The 23,462-nt window shown below is 40.9% G+C and overlaps 1 protein-coding gene across 1 annotated transcript; it reads left to right on the top strand.

Moving 5' to 3' along the window:
* Positions 1-13,021: 13,021 nt before the first annotated feature.
* On the top strand, positions 13,022-19,125 carry LOC131225117 (phospholipase A1 PLIP2, chloroplastic-like). The gene is made up of 5 exons (XM_058220551.1): positions 13,022-13,867; positions 14,550-15,095; positions 15,185-15,244; positions 16,054-16,470; positions 18,315-19,125. Exons 1-5 carry the CDS (start codon positions 13,244-13,246, stop codon positions 18,891-18,893), a joined length of 2,226 nt encoding a protein of 741 aa, XP_058076534.1. The 5' UTR covers positions 13,022-13,243; the 3' UTR covers positions 18,894-19,125.
* The last annotated feature ends 4,337 nt before the right edge of the window (positions 19,126-23,462 follow it).

Genomic DNA, 23,462 nt, shown 5'->3' with positions numbered 1-23,462 from the left:
CAATCAATAATGGAGCCTACGTTTTGGAATTCGGACAGCATAATCAGATTGCCTGTGACCGTCTGTGTGGGGCCCACAGAGATGTCCATGACAAATCCACTCCGTCCATCTGTTTTGAAAGACTACAATAGGACAGCACGCTAAAAATCAATAAGATCCAAAACTCAGGTGGGTCACACCTACAAAGGAGTGGGAACAAAAACATTTGAAACCTTATAACCATGATATTTATATGCCATCCAAACCGTAGGAACAAATATCATCCTGATACAAAACTTCTGTCACCTCAGGCGTTCAATCCCCACTGCTTCGTGCGGTATGGCCCACATGAGTTTTGGACCTGCCTGTTTTTAAGAATCCTGTCCTATCGTGGTCTTTCAAAACAGATGGACGGAGTGGATTTGCAACGGACATCTCTGTGGGCCCCACACAGCCCCGGGCATAGGAATATCTCTGTGCCCGGGGTCAAAGGCAATCAGCTCTTATAGTTGAGGTGTGTCACGTCGAGTGTACATTATCTACGCGCGGGAGTACAAAGAGGCATAGTCAAGAGTACAAGTATGGAAATCTAACGCAGCCTAATTCCAACCGTCAGATCGGCAGAACTGGATCAAATTCCGCTAATCGACGGCTGGAAGTTAGATTGAAAACTCAGATATTGTTCAAGGTACATCAATCCATTGGCTGGGATCTAGGATGTATGGTAACTCCATGTACTCGCGGGTACTATATCATTTTCCAACTTCTAGCTGGTTGCCTTCGGACGCGGATTTCCTGCTCAAGCGTTTGGCAGGAAGTTCATGTGCTGGATGTTAGGTGGGGCCCACTGTGACGTTTGTTAGAAATCCACTCAGCCCATCTGTTTTTGCAATCATCTAAGGAGAAGAGACCAAAAACCAGGTGGTTCCAAAACTAGAGGCGGCCATATGAGAGGAAACAGTGGGTATTTAGTGACCACCGTTGAAATATTTGTATGGCTACGAAAGTTTCAATCGGTCTAATTTTTGTGTGTTTTTACTTCATCCCAGTGGGATTTACCTTATAAACGGTTTGGATGGAATATAAGCATCAAGTTGGAGGCCAGGAAAGTTTCAACGGTCCAAAACTCTTTCCATAGTTTTTCCTCTTATATGGCCGCCTTTAGTTTTGGGTCCACCTGATTTTTGGTTTCTTGTCCTAAAATGATCTGGAAAAACAGATGGACGGAGTGGATTTCTCACAAACATCACGGTGGGCCCCACCTACCATCCCACCTCAGTAACTTCATGCCAGTAGGTTTGAGCTGGAAATCCGCGTCCGTTGCCTCTCCCACCAGTGATTGGTTGGCGACACGTAGGCACGATTCCATGCGTAGTTTGACTGAACCACGTGCGCATGTTAGTTAAGAGTTCCTTTGCCTCCGGGGTGACTCAGGATCGAGCGTCCGTCCACCCGATGGGACCCACATACTGACTTTTATGATGATCGGAACCGTCTATGTTTTGGATTCTGGGCTATATGTGCTATCATAAAAATTTGAGACTGAAAATATGATCCTAACCATCACCATTTGTAAATGAATTTAGAAAATTAAAAAGAATTTTTCAACGGTTTGGATTCAACTTTGAAAATCATAGGTTACGACCATCACTGGAGTGTGAATATGTGAAGATAGATTAGATATAATAAGGACGGAAGCACTTAATCGGACTACCTCAGCATGTGGGCCTCAAGGGCTGGCGACGCACGCTAGATTCTCAGTCGCGACAGAGGAAAAACGGTCAGTAAAACCTTTCCATGGCCGGTTGGATCCTGGGACCATGGTGAACCGAACTTAGGCAAGTTTTTGGTCGACAGCGAATTGTAAGTTGACTTTCTCGGGTGAGATGGGCCGAGTGCTTCTCATCACACGTGCCAAATTGAAACGATTGAGCGAGATCCAATCCATTCATCAGATAGGTCCCACTTTGATCAATCTTAATCCGAATTGTCTACACATGCAGTTTTACACGAGCCATTTATCTTTTTTCAACCGTCCAGTATTTTCATGCAATTGAGGCCTGCTGGTTAAATAGCAAGTCTGTTTTCTGGGTCAGGGCAGCGTGCTTACACTGCACGGTGTGTGGCCCAGATATCACACACGTATGCACTGGCACATGTGCCGTGATTCCTCAAATCCATCTTACGTCAAGAGTACACTCATATAAGATGCGACAGATCACGTGACATTGAATCTTTACAGCCGAAATGGCTGTCATTTGTCCGTTAATTTGGGTCCAAAACTTCCGTAAGCAGATCGCATCCTCCTCCCCGCCTGTACCATAATCCGTCCAGTCAGGGTCCCTGTGGGGCCCACTATGATGTATAATTTTTATCCACACCGTCCATCCATTTTCCTATATCATTTTAGAATATGAACCCAAAATTATGGAAGATCCAAGCCTCAAGTAGACCACAACATAGGAAGTAGCCGTGATAATGACATCCACCATTGAAACCTTCATACGGGCTACCGTGAAGGGGAAAGAAAAAAAAAAATCAGCTTGATCCATAGCTCCTATGGCCCCCAAAATGTTTTCAACGGTAGATGCTTAATCCCCACTATATGGTCGCTTGAACCGTTCAACTGACTCATTTTTAGTCATGTATAATATGAAAAAAATGGAAGGACGGTGTGGATAAAGCCCATATATTATGATAGCCCCACATAGCCCTGCCTGGATGGATTATCATCCAGCAGGGGAGGACGCAATCTACTTTCAAATTTTCTCATCATTCCACTCTATAAACAGAGAAAAGAACTGGCGGAGTGTTATTGGTGATACGCAGGAGCTCAAAACTTAGTTAGAAATTGCATAACTTGCATACAGAGTAAAATTCAACTGTCCATGATATCATTCACTTTTTATATGTATCAAAGGACATTACACTTACTCGATTATCTGAAGAATGGTGGGTGCTTATTGGATGGTTAAAATGAAAACCATCCAATGTTTTTATTTTTATTTTTATTTTTAACCAAGGCCTTTGAATTTGTGACCAGCAAATGCAAGAGAAGATAAATAACAAGGTTCTTATTAAAAGAGGTCCAAATATAAAAATATTAATTAATAATTACTTTTTTGAAGAGTGTTTGTTTAATAGAAAAATATCTTATTAACTAGGCTTGAAAAACAGCATACTAAAGCAAGGAATTGAACCGATCTTCCCTACCATCAAAATTCTTAGGTCCCACAGTAATTTATGTATGATTTTCACTACTTATCTATTTTACCATTTCAGTATATGGCATGAACCTAAATATGAGATAGATTCGAAATTCAAGTGAACCACACCATAGAAAACAAGGCGGTTAATGATATTCACTGTTCAAAATTGAAACCTTTATATGAATTATAAGAACATGTGTCTATCATCCAAGTTGTTCTTGAGATCACACTAACATGTATGAAGGATATAAATAATATTAGCTTCATTCAAAACTTTTGTGGCTCGTAAAAAGTTGTAATGTTAAGTGTTCGATTCCCACAATTTCCTATAATATAGTTCAATTGAGCTTCAGATCTACCTCATTTTTTGTCTTATGTGTTAAAATAAGCTAGTAGAACTGGTAATCCATAAGATAAGATATAAACATCATAGTGAACACACAATTCTTACATGCGAAAATCATTCAAATTATTTCACCAAAGTTGAAAGCTCTAAAAATAAGTTCCTTATGATCAAGGTCAACTTCGAATAAATATTGCCATTACATTAATAAATAATCATTAGTTATTTACAGTGAAGTAAATGAAGAAACAAATTTCCTATCCAAAAAAATGTTGGTCGGCTTGTTCAAGGGTAGAGAGCATTAATGGTCCTTGACTTGTGGAAAATGGGCTACATTTAGCTACATGAAATTGACTTTGATGAGACGTTTAGTCCGTTTATTTAACCTGACATGATTTGGACAGTATTATCTTGCTGGTGGCCTAGTCAAAAATGAGACTGCCAACTAACTAACTAACTAACAGGGCCCGCTTGTCATTAAAGAAAATCAATGTAGACCATAGTGGGAGATGATACACTGGAGCTGGGAAGAGATGGAATATGGTAAAGCCATTTCTCTATAGCACACGTGGCAAGACCATATGTTGATCCATACTGTCCATTTATTAGGCATGGATGGTCTATACTTTGAAAACCATCCTTTTAATTGACAACCACATCCACTAGTTTCTTTAATTTCTTTCATTCATTTTAACAATCAACCATTTTTCTATACTACCATTCAATGGCTAGTGTTATGGTGTAAAATACACTGATATTGTTAGCAGTAGGGCTGAAAGTCCAGCAGGTTGGGTTGGGTTGGTGTTCAACCATAGCCTAACCCAAGGTTCCTATACCTCAACCCTAACCCAACTAAAGCGGGCTTGGTCAGGTTAGTCGGGTAATATTTTTGTTATTACATTAGTCTATTATACTTAAATATAGGACTTATTTTTTGTATCTATAATTTTATTAATTATATAAGTGATTATTCATAGTAAAGAACTTCATTTTTTTTTTTTCTAAAACAATAAGTTAAAATGTAGGACAATTACTCTTTTAAAAGTCATGTTGCATAGCACGCAATCTAATTGGGAGAGAGAATTCCAGTGTATCTTGTTAGCTTGAGTAATTGGAAATGATGTGGATAAATGAAACTCGACAGCACTGGAATTTCGTATGCCTTCGACACAAACAATACACACCCAATTATAATTTATAAGTAAATTATATATCGATCGGGTTCGAGTTGGGTCGGGCAACCCGAGACCTCAACTCGAGCCCAACCTAAGTTTTATTGGGTTGGTGTTTGTATAGCCCAAGCCCGAGATCAAACCCGATACATCCTGCCCGAGCCCAACATAATGTTGGGTCAATCACAAGTCAGTCGGGTTGAACCTGCCCAACTTTCAGCCCTAGTCAGCAGGTCAGATCAAGCACTCTAACAGCAATAGGTGCGACCCAACGGTCCAACACTCACCTCTCGACCGACCAAGAAGAAAGTTTCATCTTAGTTTCAGGTCGGGCTCGACCTCAGGAAATAGGCCGTGCCCAACCCCAACGATAGGTCGAGCCTAACCTCAGCAGGCCATAGCCCGACTGAGGAGCTCAACTCCTCAGCATCAAGTCGAGCTCGACCCTAATGCTAGGCCAAGCCCAACCATGGCCGTTCGCGCGTCAGCTCGCGATTCGCGCCAAAGATCGCAGGAACTATCTCCAACACGGCCCTCCTTGCCGAGGATCTAGAAAGATCTTCGTTACGCATATACCCAAAATCCTACTAGGATTCTGTCCTCGCCAAAACAAAGGCCATCGCCCTCTACGCCACCGCCTCTTCCCACCTATAAATAAGAATATCCCCATAGTAGTGAGGTATGCACAATATCTAACCCTAACCCTTCTAGTAGACCCCTGACTTTGGCATCGGAGGGTCCCCGACACTAGCCAGGGTCTTCTTTGTTCGTTCTTTGTGTAGGTCCACCAGCTATCTAGGGAGGGCTACTCGGATTTCTGCATCAACAGCTGGGATCATCTAAATCTATGTATCTTAATTGTCATCTATGATAGGCCCATTGATGGACAGTCATGATTACAACATCTCTCGAGCATATGCTACCGGGAGAAGACTCTACCATAGTCATGTTCTTCCCGTGCATCCTAACCTTCATGTGCCAGCCTCTTCATTGGGTATCATGTGATGTTAGTGGTGGGAAGCAGATTAAATGGTGACCCCATGATTTGATTAGGCCACATGCTCTTGGTATTTGATTAGGCCACATGCTACTGTTAGATGAGGCCATATGGACCACGTGCCGCTATTAGAGAAGGCCGGGTGAGCAATTTTCAAACATGCTTTGTGTGCCACCGTATTTCCGTATGCTTCCTGTGGTGACTTTCTCACACGACGGCATTCATGGAGAGTTATTTAAATGAAAGCCATTGTCTGGTGACCCTAAAACTAGTAATATGCATGGTAGGTGTTACGGGGGCACAACCATGTATATGTTTTATCCACACCATCCATCCATTTTTACCAGGTCATTTTGGGGCAGGAGCCCAAAATTGAAGGACAAGGATTGGGTACTCTTCCACTAGGATACTCCTAACAAGGGCTCTGTGTTGCCTTCTGTGATTTGTGTTTTATCCACACTGTTCATCCATTTTGACAAATCATTTTAGGGTATAAAACCAAAAAGTAGGTAGATCAAAGGTTTAAGTGGACTACAACACAGAAAGTCACGACAATGATGCCATTGTTGAAACCTTGCTAGGGCCCACCATGATTTTTTTTTTCCATCCAAACTATTCATAAGGTCACAGGACTTGGATGAAGGGAAAATGTAAATATTAACTTGATCCAAAACTTCTATGAGCCCCAACACTACTTCTTGTGATGTGGTTTGCATGAGTCTTCTAATTGCTTCCTTTTTAACATCACACTTGAAATAATCTTTCAAAATGGATAGACAGTGTGGATAAAACACATACATAGTGGTGAGCTTTATAGGCCGTTGCCTAGACTCTCCATCTCTAGCTAGGTCATGGTGCTCGGGAAAATAGTGGTGACTGAATGCCCACCTCTGAAAACTTCCCCGAGGCCATGGAAGTTTTGAATCAAGCTGATTTTTGTGTTTCCCCTCATCAATGTCTATATGACATGACCTTATGAAAAGGTTCCACGGCTAATAAACATCAAGGTGGGCCCTAGGAAGGTTTCAACTACGGGTCCCACTATTTTTCTATGATGTGGTTTACTTGAGCTTTTCCATTGATTTTTAGGCTTATGTCTTAAAATGAACCAACAAAACGGATGGGTAAGGTTAATATAAATTACATAGATCAAGATGGGTCCTACAACACAAGCAACTAAGGATGTCCCTTGTAGTATGGTCACCTGGTGATCCCCTTCCTATCTAAACCATCCAACTTGTAGTGAATGTTGTGGATGAAGCATTGATCTAAAATGGGACACAATCCTAATCATCCAATCGATGGTTACTAAATGGATGGCTGTAAGTACAATAGGTGGGGTTCTGAGGCAAAACAGATGGTTACTGTCATCTTCTCATTGTAAATGTATGGTCTAGATTGTGTTCATTTGTGCCACGTATAGCAAAAGAGTCCACACCAATTTAAAAGTTTCAATGGTAGGCCTCTCCATCCCTGCTTGAAAGGTTTCACTGGTAAGGATCCTCTTCGTACTCTTCCCTGTGATGTGGCCCATTTCAGTTTTGGATGTGCCTTATTTTTTTGTTTATGTTCTTAAATGAGATGCTGCATATGATGGACGGAGTGGATGTCTCACTGACACACACCACGGTGGACCCCACAGAGATCTTTGTTGCATACGCTCCCTACAGAAATTGCAGAAAATTGGCATCCCCACAGGTATTCGCACCACGTCGACATCTACTGCTTCCAACCGTTCTGGATTTAATACAACTACATTCTGTATTTTCTGAAGGCCCACAGCGTGTTGGAGGATGATGTATGTCAACTTGTTCAATCGACATAATCATTGCACGTGCCCCCATCTAGACCATTCAATAGGTGGGCCACTTCATTGTATATGATACTACTCATCTCTAATTCTATCTTTTTTTCATCTTGCCACTCATCTATCTAGTTATCCTCGTTTCATCATCGCTAGTTTTATGAATTTGCTAATCTTTTGAATATTCAACATTTTACTAGATGGAGTAATAAAGCATAGTAAAGCCCCCTTTGTTAGATACGAAGTCTAAAGATCGAATTTGAAATTTTGAAGCCTAAATATGAAATCTAAAGCCTGTATCTGAAATTTAAAGTAAAAAAACTTATTTGATAATTATGGCTGAAGTCTGAAAATTAAGTAGTAAATCTGAAACGACCTATTTGTTAATAAACATTTTAAATGTCTGAAATATGTTAATTTGACACATTTGCCCCTATCTCCAGTTTGAAAATGTTTTACATTATAAATAAATTATTTTTTATTAAATGAAAATAAAATTATTATATTTAATTTGAATAAACTAAAATACCTAACAGAAAACTAAAATTTCATCATAAGGCCCTCAATTCATCTGGGGCGAGGAGATTGTCATATGTGTTGTGTAGTGTTGAACACCCCAGTAGCAACAAAACCTTCAAATAAGGGCCGCCTTGATGTTTATATGCTATCCAAACCGTTTATAAGGTCATTACCAACTGGATTAAGTGAAAACACCTAAAATATAGCTTGATAAGAAACTTTTGTTGCCTATTTAAGTTTATTTTCCATCCAATATGTTCATAAGGTCACAAATACCTATACGAAGAGGAAAAAAAAAAATCATATTGATCCAAAACTTTTATGACCCCAAAAAGGGTTTCAATGGTAGACGTTCAATCCCCCACTACTTTTTGCAGTGTGGTCCACTTGATAGTTCGATGTCTTATTTTTCGTCTCAAGCTTTAATACGAGCTTGCCAAATGGATGGACGGTTTGGATATAACACATACCTCATGATAGGGCCAACACATCCTACTTGGACGCCGATTAGCTACTGACAAGTTGAATAACGAGATTCGCGACCGAAGTGACGTCATCAAGTTTCGTGGGCCCACGATGATGTATATGGGCCCACTATGATGTATGTGCTTTATCTACACCGTCGAGATTTAATTTTAGAGCATAAGTTAAAGAATGAGGTAGATCTAAATATGTAGTTGACACCCACCACAAAAAAACAGTGGGGAGATTGATGCCCACCGTTGAAACCTTTTCAAGTCTCACTGTGATTTTTATTTGATATCCAACTTGTTCACAAGTTAACACAGACATAAAATAAGGGAAAAAATAAATATCAGCTTGATCAAAAACTTTTGTAGCCTATTTAAGTTTTTAATGGTGGGCGTCACTCTCCCCACTATTTTCTGTAGCTAGGCCCACTGGAGCTTTGGATTTGACTCATTCTTTAGAACATTAACTAAAATTATATTTCCAAATGGATGGACGGCATGGATACAAAACATACATCATGATGAGGCCCACATAACTTGGTGACGTAATTTCGGTAGAGAGTCTCGCTACTCAACCCATTAGTATCCAATCTGCATCTGCGGAAACAAATTGGCTACTCCCCCTACTACCTGCCAATGGCTAATGGTTGGTGCTATGTGGGCCCTACCATGATATGTGTATTTCATCCATGCTGTCCATCTATATTTCTTGATCATTTTATGGTATAAGACCAAAAATGAGGTATATCCCAATCTCAAGTGGACCACATTACAAGAAAACAGTGTTGAATGAACGTGAACCATTAAAAACTTTTTGGAGGCCATAAAAGTTTTGGGTCAAGTTGATCTTTGTTTTTTCGATTCATCTAGATCTACATGACCTAATCAACAGATTGGATGTCAAATAAACGGTACATTAGGCCCTAGGAGAATTTTAATGGTGGATATCCAATCACTATTGTTTTCCTATTATGTGGTCCGCCTGAGATTTATATTCCTCTCATTTTTGGTATCAAGCTCTAAAATGATCTTTAAAAATGGATAAATGAAATGGATGAAATACATACATCATGGTGGGCTCAGAGAAGAACCCCATGTTAAAAGTTAGGATGTCTATAATGCAAGGGAGAAAATCTCTCTCACAGAGGATAATTTTGGAATAAAATAATAATAATCACATAGCACGTTTTCCATTCCCCATTGAGCTAGACTCTCATCACAAAAATACTTCAACGGAAAGGACTCCAAAAAATTTTCAACACAAAATCGTGAAGCACTTTTCTTCTTATGCATTAACAAACACCACTAAATATGAAATATTTTTCTAATCTTATACTAAGTACAAAAATTTAGCGTTAACAAACAGGCCCTAAGCCTATATTAGCTACTCAATAAAATTCGACTTCTACTTTAACCTATACACCAAACATACATAAAATTTCAAAAGTAACAATCATTTCTTCTAACTTGAATGTCACGTGTAGAATTGTACACGAGTTGAACCGAGCTTAGCACAACTTGCTTTGGCTAAGCCAGCGATCAATTCTAATTTGAACTCAACTCAGCTCAGTCCTTGAGTCAGATGGGCTAACTCAGCTCGGTTCACTCAACAGAATTTGTGCATGTGCAACATTTTCTAAAATACATGAAATGCATTTTCAATCTCTAACAGATAATACATGTTGAAACACATTTGCGCAAGTTACATATATGTATCTCAAATAAAACCGTTCAAATCATGAAACCCACTTTGGATGGGCCATAACCCTCAAATAAGATTAAATTGACGATCCTAACCTCTGATTTAGATGTAAAAACCAAAAAAACAAAAAAAACAAAAAATAATAAAGCAAACATTTTGGTGATTTAGATGGGTTAGTTTGAGTTAGATGCTAGTCACGGAATATCTGATAGCATGCATATGAACCAACACTCCGCCAGAGTAACAAAGGTTTCTTTTCTATTTTTTCCCCCTACTAACAAATCATTAAAATGTTGTATATATTTGTAATCAGGACGGTCATATCCATGTCCTTTTTCCCATATGATTGATCCACGAGATAAGGCATTGATTGAATGGTTATGATCATTCCAGCCCACGAACGGATTGTTGGGTTAGATATTGAGATGATGCTATTATTTCTCAGAGAGTGAATTTATACAAAATCCAAACCGTTGATTGGTAATTCACCCCTTGGATCGATCCCATCCAAAATTGTAACTCCAGTCGGGTTATCCTAATCGTAAGTTAAACCACCAACGGTTTATGTGTGAACTTAGTTCCAAGCCTTATCCAACAGGTGGGCTGTGTGTTGGACGGTCCAGATGAATAAAGACATTCACCAACGTGGTCGACGTTAGAAGCCCTGATTTTGCCAGAAAAGAAAGGGACGCTTCACAAGAAATGGGGCCCACTGATCTAAAAGTAAAAAACGCATGCTCCTTGGCTTCTACCTGCGAAGACGCACATGCATGCCTACCATGTGGGAAAATAGGGTGCTGGGCTTTATACCGAACAACGGTGCACCGCACCTTTCCAGATGTATACGTTGCATCAAGCTCAAATCTGAACCGTCCAATTAGTGGGACCTACAGTGGATTGGTCTTATTCTCAAATCGATCCTGACCTTTGATTACTGGATATGTGTTTCTCCATTTGGACCATTTACTATTTATTTATACCATTCATCTGGTGTCCATGAATTGGAAGTTGAGATAATAATATTTTGTAACATTTAACCTATTTGTAGTGGATCTCACTACTTGGACGGTTCGGATTATACATGAATGCCACGTGTCACTAGGCAGGCGTCCCTACGCGCTACACCTTAGTTGTTGGTGTAATGCTCAGGGATATACATTAAAAAAGGGAGCTTTTGAGACACGTCAGATGGCTGTTTCTGGTTCATCTCCAACGGAAACGGATTGGCTAGCCCCCCTGCCACCAGCCCCGTGACTGGTGGTCAGTGCTCTGTGGGCCCCAAAATGATGTATTTGTTTCATCCATTCCGTTCATCCATTTTTTAAGATCATTTTATGGATTTTTTCTAAAAATTAGAGGGATTTAAATCTCAAGTGGAACACACCTCATTAAAACAGTAGTGATTGGATATCCATCATTTAAATCCTCACAAGGCCCAATGTATTGTTTATTTAACATCCAATCTGTTTATTAGGTCGTACAGACCCAGATGAAGGTAAAAAACATATATCATATTGATCCAAAACTTTTATGGCCCCAAAAAAGGTTTTAATGGTCTACGTTCATTCAAAACTGTTTCCTGTAATGTGGTGCAATTGAGATTTATGTATTTCTCATTTTTGGTATCATACCATAAAATTATATAGAAAAATATATGGACGGAATGGATGAAATATATACATCATGATGGGGCCCACAGAGCACCGACCATCAGCCATTGGCGGGTGGCAGGGGGAGTTGCGAATCCGTTTCCATCTCTAACCCTGTGACGTGTCACCCACACACGATATTTCCAGGAAGTTTGAAAATGTCGGGTCCGGATCCCTACAGTCTCACCCGCAAGTGCTGCAAGATGTATTCAAACAGAGGAATCGTTACGTACGCGACAGACTATGACATGGATGCGACTTGCGTGTAACCCGGGTTACGCAGCTCTCCTGTAACCCAAAGCTCTGTTGGGCCCACCATGATTTTATTATCATATCCTCTCCGTCCATCCGCTTGTTCGTCTCATTTTTGGCCACGATTCCAAACATGAGGGAGATTCAAAGCTCTATTGGTCTACATAGATGAGGATTGAAAATACACCGTTGAAGCTTTAGTGGGATCATGAAAGCCTTGAATCAGGGTTATATTTCTATTTTCGCTTCATCCAGGTGAAAATCATATCATGAACGGGTTGGATGGAATCTAGACATTACAGTGGGCCTCAGGAAGACCTCAACGGTGAGTGTCTCCATCCCCACTGTTTTCTGTGGCATAGCCCACTTGAGTTTTCGATATCCCTCGTGTATTTACCCAACTCCTAGAACGAGATGAATGAACGGATGAACGGATTGGATTTAACAAAAACATCTTGATGGGCCCGACATAGCTTTGGGTTACATGGGAGCCGTGTAACCTCGGGTTACAGGCAAGTTAAAATCCGACATAAGATATAAAATCATACATCTAGATCCAAGACACGTCCCTAACGCGGGATATGTACGTACCTCAACCCAGGTCATTGAATTTGTGGGCCCCACTGTTTATAAGGTCATTACCAATTGGATTAAGGATCAAAGCGATTGAACGTTCCAACTATTTCCTACGCAATCAAAATGGAATATTCAGCAGACGAAAATCCACCAATTGACGGATGAGATTTAAAAAATAATATGATCTCATTCATAATCCATCCACGGTATATAAAACAATTTGAACAGTTCAGATTGAGGTAATAACACGTAACATCTAAAGAAGATACGTGTGTATTCATATAACATCCCATGCTCTGGCAATATACAGTATAATTCCACATTCTTTCTCCGATTTAATTGTGAAGGTTGGTTTTCGCTACGGAGGAACAGCTAACGAGCGCCTTCTGCGTGAATAACCCCTAACAGATCTGCTTTCACGAAAGCGTTTCTCTCTCTCTTTCTCTTTCAAAGATCGTGGCGCAGTTTAAGGTCGTACACCCCGGAGAGCAAGTTAGCATTTGAGAGCGTGAACTTGTGTTGAGAAGCGAGAGAGGAGAAAAGAAAAGGGGGAAAAACAGAGATTGAGAGAATGGACGGTCTGTGTTTCAAACCCGGCGGGATCTCGTCATCTCTACCGTTCCCTGCCAGTGGCGGTCTCGACGCCCGTACGCTTCCGGCGCAGGTTAGTGCGCTGGGGCGTGGGAGCAGCGTTTCAGCAAGTGCCAACGGCATTTCGGTAGAAAGTTCTGCAACAGCGGCTTCGTCTTCGTCGGGGAAGTCGTCCTCCTTCACGTCTCTGTGGTCCAGCGGCGAGAAGCGAAATGACAAAATTGCCCCTGAAGACAGAGAGGAGGAGGAGGAGCTTGAAGGAGAGGAGATCGATCCTCCGCCGCGATCGAAGAAGCAGCGGGAGAGTTGGGTTTTGAAAATACTCCATGTTGGGTCGATCTGGTCGGAGAATCGGAAGAAGTCCGACGATGTTTCGGAGGTGGAAGAGAGGGGAGAAGGCGATGCGGCAGTGCGTGATCAGGGCCGTTGCTCTAGCTGCGACGAGGATGGATCGGACGGTTGCAGAGTCGGGGATGAAGATGAGGTGGGGTTCGATAGGGAGTCGTTCTCGAGGTTGCTGCGTCGGGTGTCGCTGTTGGAAGCGAGGGTCTATGCAAAGATGTCGTATCTTGGGAATCTTGCGTATTCGATACCGAACATCAAGGTATTCATAACATACCCATTTGCCAGTTTTTGGATTTTTGGTTGGAATTTTGATGTGGGTTGGTTTTGGTTGGATGTGAATCGGAGTTTCGGTACCGGTTTCCGGGAGAAATTCCAATGCGAGGAGGTGTTGTTTTGAAGATTGTGTGTTTTTCTATAACCAAAATTGCAATTTGCTGTTTTATGTTTTTAACTTTTGGCAGAAGATATCATGTTAAGAGATTCTGGTTTGATTGTTGCATTGGTCGAATCAATGCAACCACTTGCAAATTTTCATTTTTTGTGAGAATTTTTCCAGCTGGGAGGTTTCCGATCGATGGGCTATGTTTTTTATGACCAAAAGTTTGCATCTTTTTTCTGGTTTTATAGTTATTTAGAATTTATTTATTTTTTCATATGGGAGTTCTGTTTGATGGTTTGGATTATTGTCAAATTGATGTATTCATCTTTGATCCCTTTATTCCTCTGTGCTGAAAATTTGTCATGTTGGGAGTTTTTGGGTTGGTTGAATGTGGGTTTTATAGCCAAAATCAAGATTACGGACTTGCAAATAATTAATTTTCTGGGAGTAGTTTTCACACATGGAGGTTTGGTTTGACGGGATTTTTAATTTTAATTTTTATAATTCTGCGGTAAATTTTCATATGAGGAGGTTATGGAATGACACGCCATTTCTGTTTCAGCCAGGGAACCTCTTGAAACACCAGGGATTGCGTTTCATCACATCGTCCTTGGAGAAGAGAGCGCAGTACCTGAATGTGGAAAAGGAGCAGAATTCTTCATTGGAGATGAAAGTAAAATCCACGGAACCCGAAAAGCAGGCATTGGGCCAAACTCCTGAAACGCTGACGGAGATAGAGGAAGCAGAGGGGGAGAGGCAGAGGAAGAATGGGTATCGGATAAGTGCGTTGGCTGCTTATCAGATTGCCGCCACTGCTGCATCCTATCTGCAATCTCATACAAGGAGCATTCTTCCATTCGGTTCTGCCAAAACAGAGAAGATGGAGGATTTGCCAAAAGGAGGTGCTGGTAACAACAGAAAGACTGAAATAACTAGCTCAGAAGTGGCATCTCTTGTTGCCACTACAAATTCGATGACTGTGGTGGTCGCTGGGAAAGAGGAAATGAAGCAAGCTGTTGCCAAGGACTTGAGATCGGCACACTCGTCGCCTTGCGAGTGGTTTATATGCGATGATGACAGCTGTGGGACAAGATTCTTTGCCATTCAGGTTTGAGGAATGCTCTTTTATGGTTGATTTCTCCATCCATTTGGTTCGTATTATGATTAGAACATGATTTTGGATCTGTTGATTTGCAGGGTTCTGAGTCACTTGCTTCTTGGCAGGCAAATCTATTGTTCGAGCCCATTCAGTTCGAGGTATGAAATGTGCATGATTTTCCTCCTTTCACTAATTTTCCAAGGCAGTTTTGTTTGTTCAGTACAACAAAATAAAAACTCAAAGACGGTTTTTCTTTAGTTGATCTTAGCATCCTTGTCGATTAGTTTTGAGATTATGATTGCTCGTGATCAAAATAGTGATTTAGGACTGCAACTTCCACCTACTCGTTCTGTTCAATTCTACCTTGGCTTGTTTTGGTCCTGTTTCAGTCTGGTGACTCATTCCATTGCCCATTGAAACCAAGTCAACTCATATTCGGATGATATTTAGAAGGATTCTTGTGATAGGACTATCCATATGAGTAAGTGAATAGTAGAATGATTCATATTTTTCCTGTAATTTGTATTGATTCGACTGAATTGAGGTGGAATTCATTGGTAGATATGCAGTCTCCTTGGGTTCTTAGTTCGAACAAATTGTGCCCACAGTACTCCAGGCCATTGAACTGATTAGGCCCACCATTGATGGACCATTGCAAAAAATCTCCTGACTGAAGGATTCCAGTTATCCGCCCCCAATCTTTGGCCTTCTCGTTGATGTGGACCATTTTCGTCTTCCTTTTTTAACAGTCTATTTGTAGGCCCCAAATGGAAGGGTTTCGACTATCCCATGTAGAAGATTTCCTGGCCATGGCCATTCTCTATGGGACCCATCTGGTAAATGGCCTGTTACAACGCAGTTCGTGATGTTCTTTCAAGGAAAAGCTTCTACAAGAAGCTTCTCTATCGGAGGATTTTGATTCTTGTTGCTGCCATGATAGCTAATACCATTAAAATTTATTGTCCAGGGACTAAACGTTCTTGTGCATCGAGGGATCTATGAGGCTGCCAAAGGGATCTACGAGCAGATGTTGCCAGAAGTCAGAGCCCACCTAAAGTCCTGCGGCAATTCTGCCACCCTACGCTTCACTGGTCATTCCCTTGGGGGAAGCTTGGCACTGCTTGTCAATCTCATGTTACTGATACGAGGCGAGGCACCACTTTCTTCATTACTACCTGTTATAACATTTGGCTCACCATCCATCATGTGTGGAGGCGACTACCTACTTCGCAAGTTGGGCTTGCCTCAGAGTCATGTTCAGGCTATAACTATGCATCGAGACATTGTGCCCCGAGCCTTCTCTTGCAGCTATCCCGATCATGTAGCGGAGCTTCTCATGGCCGTCAATGGCAACTTCCGTAACCATCCGTGTCTCAAGAATCAGGTATTTTCTCAATTTATCTCGAATTGTGTAAAATCTAGTGATATGGCAATATTTATGGGAATCATCTCTAAGCTTGCACTTGAATTCTAAATAGGCGAACATTTGAATTACCTACCCAGAAATTTATTCACAATTTTATTTCAGCTATTTTCGAAGAAGAAAAAAAACCATGATTACTACATATCTTTATTGTTATTAATTTGGTCTTCAATGTCAACTGCATATGGTAATGGAAGTTCTGCTGAACTTAGAAGATCCATTAACATGAATTTGTGATTATGACTCTATTTGCTCTATGTCCAGATTTTGAGGAGCCACAAGGATGTGCATATTATAAAAACCTCAACTTTAGGGTGCATACGAATGAGCTATCAAATTGAATTCCAATACTAATCTAATAAAGTGGAAATAACCAAATTGAACTTTCCTTGTTTTGCATTCATATTGAGTATCCAGACTCCAAATGGGGGGCCCCAAATTGCTATTTCATTGCTTTGAAATTGGATGTGAGAGGAAAGTAACTGCAGTTTGAGGGTTAACTTCCTCATAATGATGCTGGCGAAAATCATTTTTTGATTTATCCTCTTGATCAAAATGATAGTTGGAAATTCAATTCAATCATGATCCAAACGCAGCCTTAATTGATATATGGGCATGGGTGTTGAATTTCAGACGATGAGAGCATGAAATTTTTGGAAAGTATATATGTAGTGTGAGAAGCTACAGACTCATCTTAATTTTTCGAGGATGGTATTGGATGTAGAAAATTTCGATCATAAGACTTGCAAAGCATTACCCAGTGCCAGAACAATACACACAAAAGCCTAGACACCTTGCACTTTTGACAAGCTGTTTGATGTGATTTGAGTCTGAACTTTTCAAAGATCTCATTTGTAGGCTGTAGGAAATGCTTTCTATCAACACTAAAAAAGATTATTTTTATAAGAGGGATAAAAAGGAAATGGTATGGCTGATAGATTAGATATTGCTCCAGTTTTCTTGAGTTAGCGAGGTGTTTTGGTGCTGATCCAAACCTCAAATTATGGAATCATTGTCTGGGGGTTTTTGGGAGTTGAACTCTATATGTTATCTTTTGTAGATTAAAAATGCCTCACCTGATCAAGAAGTAAAACAAGGTGTATAAACATAGAACACGAGGTTTCTTAGGGACTACATTCAAATCTCAATGCTCCTTCAATATGGAATGCATTTTCGTTCTTCCAATCAAGCGAAAAGGAAAGAGTATTATACAATTCCAGGCAGAAAAGTTTATGGTGCCATTTGAGCTTTTAGCTTGTATAAGCAAGGGCCATGGTTGGATGGTCCAAATCACATAAATGATGGGGCTGCTGTGAATGACCCCCTGTAAGCCAAAAATCCCTTGTGGTGGAATTTCCTTGCCATATTCGATTTGGTCATTTTCTTAGTTGAATGTGAACCATTACTGCATTCTCTCTTATTCTTTTGTTGGTCACCTATTTAGCGGTCAGGAATTTTCCAATAGGGAGGATTTTTAGTCAACGGCCCGTCGCTGGTGGTGCCCATAATATCAACCATTTGGGTCAGTGAATCATGGCCCTCACCCTCACGTGTACAGGGTGAAACCCAAACACTGCCGTACTACCTTTTGACCTGCGTATTGTGTAATATTCATCTGAAGGAAAACAGATTTGAGATGACTTTTCTGATATTGAATATAATGGTGCTTCTTCAATTCCATTCAAAAGGATACTGACTTTATATTTCAGACATGGATTGAAACTCTAGATGCTCCTATAGATTTTCTAGAATGAAAGAGCTGTAATTCTAACTCCTTTTTCATCATATGCTGCGTTTACAAACAGAAACTGCTATATGCTCCTATGGGGGAGCTTCTGATCCTTCAGCCAGATGAGAACTTCTCTCCACAACACCACCTCCTCCCCTCCGGCAGTGGTCTCTATCTTTTGGGTCATCCTGTATCAAATTCTGCTGACTTGGCAAGGCAGCTGCAGGCCGCACAGGCTGTGTTCCTCAACTCACCCCACCCACTCGAGATTCTCAGTGATCCATCTGCATATGGATCGGATGGAGCCATTTACAGAGACCACGACATGAACTCCTACTTGCGTTCTGTGCGTGGCGTGATCCGTCAGGAGCTCAAGCACATCAGGAAGGCAAAGAGGGAGCAGCGCAGAAAAGCATGGTGGCCACTCGTGGCCTCACAAGGGCTCCACGCCAGTACCACTGTGGGCCGGCAAACAGGTTCGGCCAATGTGGGTCAGCTCCAGCTCAACTTTTCTGGTGTCTTCCGAAATGGGAGGGAGTCATTGAAGCGGTTCAGTAGGCTTGTGGCATCACAGCATGTGCACCTGCTTGTTCTGTTCTTGTTCCCCGCACGATCATTGCTCCTAGAGACTTTTTCCATCACTAGCTTCAATTGATTATGGCTAGTCGGATAGTTTTCTCATCAACAATGTCAAGGTGGGGGGATGATGCATTCATGGAGGAAATCTATGTTATTCTTTATTTCTTGATTTTAAGATGGAATTGCAAATTTAGAATGTAAGGATGTAACTGATTGCAAATGTAATTAGTTCAGATTATGTTAGAAGTCTGAAAATTGAGAAGAAAAAAACGTTCTGTTTTAATGAAATTATTTGAAATTACATTCTAGATTTGATAGCAGAACCATTCTCACAACAGCCAGAAGCAAAAGGAAGAGCATGAGATGTTACAAAATGCTTGGGATGAGAGATTATACGGTGTGGGTTTTCAGTTCATACTTGGTACAAGTGGGGCCCATTTCTCAGTGATCCAAACCGTTGATATAATAAGCCTCGCTGGTGGTCCAGGCACCAAAAATGCCCAAATTTCAAAAATCATAATCCTTCTGACCAAAAAAGAAAAGGTTAAGAAAGAAAATACAGCAACCGTTCCCATTTAAACAATAAAAGGCTAAGCGTTCTGAAGCAAGGATCTTTCAATCTGGCAGCTATTCAATGCATGAGCCATCCACCATTAGTCACACCATACCAACATTTTCGAGCACTGAACGGTGGGCCATTCATATGGCTGCACTGGGTTCGGTTCCAAGAAAATAATTTGTGATTTTTGGGAATTCTACTCTTGGTAGAATCTCAAAATCATGAAACAATGCTTAAGAAAGAAAATACAGCAACCGTTCCCATTTAAACAATAAAAGGCTAAGCGTTCTGAAGCAAGGATCTTTCAATCTGGCAGCTATTCAATGCATGAGCCATCCACCATTAGTCATACCATACCAACATTTTCGAGCACTGAACGGTGGGCCATTCATAAGGCTGCATTGGGTTGGGTTCCAAGAAAATAATTTGTGATTTTTGGGAATTCTACTCTTGGTAGAATCTCAAAATCATGAAACAATGCTGGTGTGGGCGATAACAATGCAACAGAAAAGAATTCCGTTTTCTGAACTGGATGGGTAGTTATGCAAAATTAGTGCAGGGCTTGAAATTGACAAAGATGGAGAGTGAAGAACTCCAGCCGTTGGATTCATTGGCCCACTCTGACCCAACTGAATTTTGTTTCCACTAGTCATAGTTGTGCAAGCTTAGGATGTCATAAAATTCAATCTATCAATTTTCTCATGCCGCCAAACCTTTAGCCTTTTCTCAGACACCATCAATCATGCTGTTTGTGTGGCTTGCTGACCTGTCGCCTATAACTAAGCCGCTTTCACCGACGAATCTTACTCATTATCACACAAATCTCTCGATCTTCATTGTTCTGATCACTGTTGAAATAAGCAGGAAAGAAGAGGAGGTGTCTCTCGCAGAGATTGAGGAGGCCATTCATGGTGCGAATGTGGCGTTGAGGCTACTCAGCTGCTGAGGTCACTCAGAATGCCTATCATGAAAACCAATCATTCATCGGGTGGGCCAACCATGTATGCTGAAATATTGACAGACTGTCTATAGTCAGCATACACACGGCCCACCTGATCAGTGGACCTTCATTTTCTTACACACAAAATGACGTGTTCACATTATGTTTGTGCAGGATTTCCAGAAATCCAATCTGAAGTTTAAACAGAACACATACTTGTAATGTGCGTTTGGATGCATTATCAAATTAAATTGTAAAAAATTTATGTAATGCAATGGAAATAAACTAAATTCTAGTTTAGCCCTTTTGTAATTACAATTGCCTTACTTTAAAGAGCGTTGTGAAAGAAACATAAGTTGACTACTACCTTGTAATGGAATACTAAGAAACATTCATAATTCGATTGACAGCTGCATCCAAACATGGCCAAAATCAACTTCATTGAAAGAAGTTGGAAAACCAAATATAGCTGAATTATGGGTTTTTAAATTAAAAATTTTTTTATAGGAAAATATCAAAAAGTTCATCAGGGAAAATCACACATTTAAACATGTGAATACTTTGCGAATCTTCATATAAGAGAGAAGAAATGAAGTTGCGTGCGATTCACGTATGGACATGAGATTCAAGCATGCCGTGCGCTTTTGTCCCATCGTTCCTTGCAATGCACGTGCTCATTCACGCGTCGGCTACCAGAAATTGATGCCTCAAGATCGAATCTTTGTCTTCTTCAACCCAATCAGTGCAATGAGGATAGAATTGATTAAAAATTGTCCCATTCGACATGTGTGAACTTTTGACGTCTATCCGTCCGACTTGGCAGACAGGCGAATGGCGTGCTTGAATTGCTAATGCTGACTCTTTCGACATATGATATAGGCAAGATGTCGGTCAATATCGCTGTCATCCCTTTGAGCTTTCTTTCTTAAGGATTTTATTTATTTATTTATTTATTTTTAAAAATTTAAAAAAAAAAAACAAATTTGGACTAGTATTGAGTGCGGCCTGGTTGGGCTGATTACCATGGCCAGTGTGAAGTTAAATCGAAACTGGTTTTATCTATAACAAATATATTATTATTATTATTATTTTACTATTTGAATTTTCTATTTTGGCAACTGAGGAGAAAAAATGAGGCTAGCTTGCATGAAGCTTCCTCTATGGCAGTTAGTGCAGTTTTTTTTTTTTTTTTTTTTTTTCTGGCTATCCTTTCATGAGAAATCCTATCCAATCTGGAACGTGTACTGCTGAGGTGGTTCGTGAGTGTGGATAGGCTGGAAAACGTGTACCATGCCAGGACAATCAACAGGTAGGACCCACCATGAATGTGTCCAGGTTAACATGTCAGAACAATCTACTCATTAGGTGGGCCACATGGATGTATGAGAATTCAATGGGCAAAATCAGATGGCTGAGATTGTCTGGTTACTGTGATTTTCGGACTATGCTGCATCTAAGATGGGTCCGTGACTCAGACTCTCCACCATTTTGAAAACGGTGGGCCATCAATGGTAAAGTGGGGCAAGCTTTGAGGGTATTCTAAACCGTTTATCCGGTGGCCCCATCACGTGATCGTCCATGCCCAAATATTTCTCCATTGAATTATCTTCGCTCTGCAAGAAGGCTTGCAAAATGGGAAATCAAAGCTAATGGTCTACCATCAACTGCAGAAAATATGGGTCGAATCAGGTGGTTAGGATCATGCAATGAGTGTTGCTACAACACAAAGCCCACTGGGGCCTACTGGGATGTCCGTGTGAAATCCACTCCATCCATCAGTTTTGTCAGCTCATATTAAGATGAGAGGACAAAAACAAAAGGCATAGAGAAGACCTAAGTGAACCACACCACAAGAAACAGTGGAGATGGAAATGCTAACCGTTGAAATCTTCCTAGGGCTCACCGTGAAGTTTACATCACATTCATAAGGTGATTTCCCACCAGGAGGATGAAGGGAAAACACAAATATCAACCTCATCCAAAACTTCTTGGGCCTCACTAAGGTTTCAATGAAAGGTGCAGAGTTCCCACTATTTCTTGTGATGTGGCCCACTTGAATATTGGATCTGGTTCGTTATTGGGCTCTGAAATTAGCTCGAGCTTGCAACATTGATAAGAAGAGTGGGTTTCACATGAAAAATGTAGTGGCCATAGGGTTTTGGATTAGGGTTTTGGGTTGCATGAAACTCACATCCACTAAAGAAACAAATTGGTTAATCAAACATTGTAGTTAGGGCTGTCAACAGGCTGGTCTGGGCCAAGCTCTGTCCAAGCTTAGCCCGCATTGTTCAACATAGGCTCAAGCCTGGCTCAGACCTATGATGGACCAGAATAGTCCAGCCTCAGCCCAGCCTAAAATGTTTATGCTGGACCCAGGCTGTGAAAATCAAGAGCTGGAGGCGATGATCGGAGATAGAAGAGAAATCCAGCGGGTTAGCTGGGGGCAATGATTGGAGGAAGTGTGCTAGCAAAGGAGTTGGTAGCTCGGGCCGTAATGTTTATGTGAAATCCACCCTGACCACCCCATTTACACCTATGGCCAAAATATCAGCCCCATCCATTATTGAGGTGGACCATATGGTTGGAAAGTGTACAAGGCACCACTCACCCTCCACACTTTTCCCTTGGTATGGCTCACCTGAATCAGGTGTGGGACCGAATTTTGAGCCCCATGCCTAATTTCGGTGTGCTATCTAATGGTTGGAGTAGGTTTCATATAATCATCATGGTGGGCCTTGTAAAAATCATGGGTGGGTGTCTCTCCCAACTGTTTCCTTTGATGTGGCCCACACGAATCACAGGTCAGCCTGATTTTTTGTTGCAGAGCCTAACTAACGTGGGATTACACATCTAATTTCATGTACACATCACAGCGGCCCCGTCAAGAATCAAGCCACAGCTCAGGTCATCATGCATCACCTAGTTGGGCCCACATGTACAGATTGTGTAATGATTGGTACCATCCATCTTCTGCTATTTAGATGTCCATTGGATTCACTTACCTATCAATCCATACTGTTCAACAAATGGGCCACAATCGAGTTACCAATGTGAATGAATGATTCCAACAATCCCCCAGTCCTGCGATTTTCACAACTTTCATCTATGATGTACATGACCATCACAAAGCAGGGATATTTGATCAG

Source organism: Magnolia sinica, chromosome 14 (assembly GCF_029962835.1).
Source record: "Magnolia sinica isolate HGM2019 chromosome 14, MsV1, whole genome shotgun sequence".
In the NCBI taxonomy this organism is placed as follows: Eukaryota; Viridiplantae; Streptophyta; class Magnoliopsida; order Magnoliales; family Magnoliaceae; genus Magnolia; species Magnolia sinica.
This window is presented reverse-complemented; position numbering and strand designations above follow the sequence as displayed.

Coding starts and splice junctions, on each gene's coding strand:
- LOC131225117 (XM_058220551.1), top strand. CDS start 13,244: ATGGACGGTCTGTGTTTCAAACCCGGCGGGATCTCGTCATCTCTACCG. Junction 13,868..14,549: donor ATTCGATACCGAACATCAAG/GTATTCATAACA, acceptor TTTCTGTTTCAG/CCAGGGAACCTCTTGAAACA. Junction 15,096..15,184: donor CAAGATTCTTTGCCATTCAG/GTTTGAGGAATG, acceptor GTTGATTTGCAG/GGTTCTGAGTCACTTGCTTC.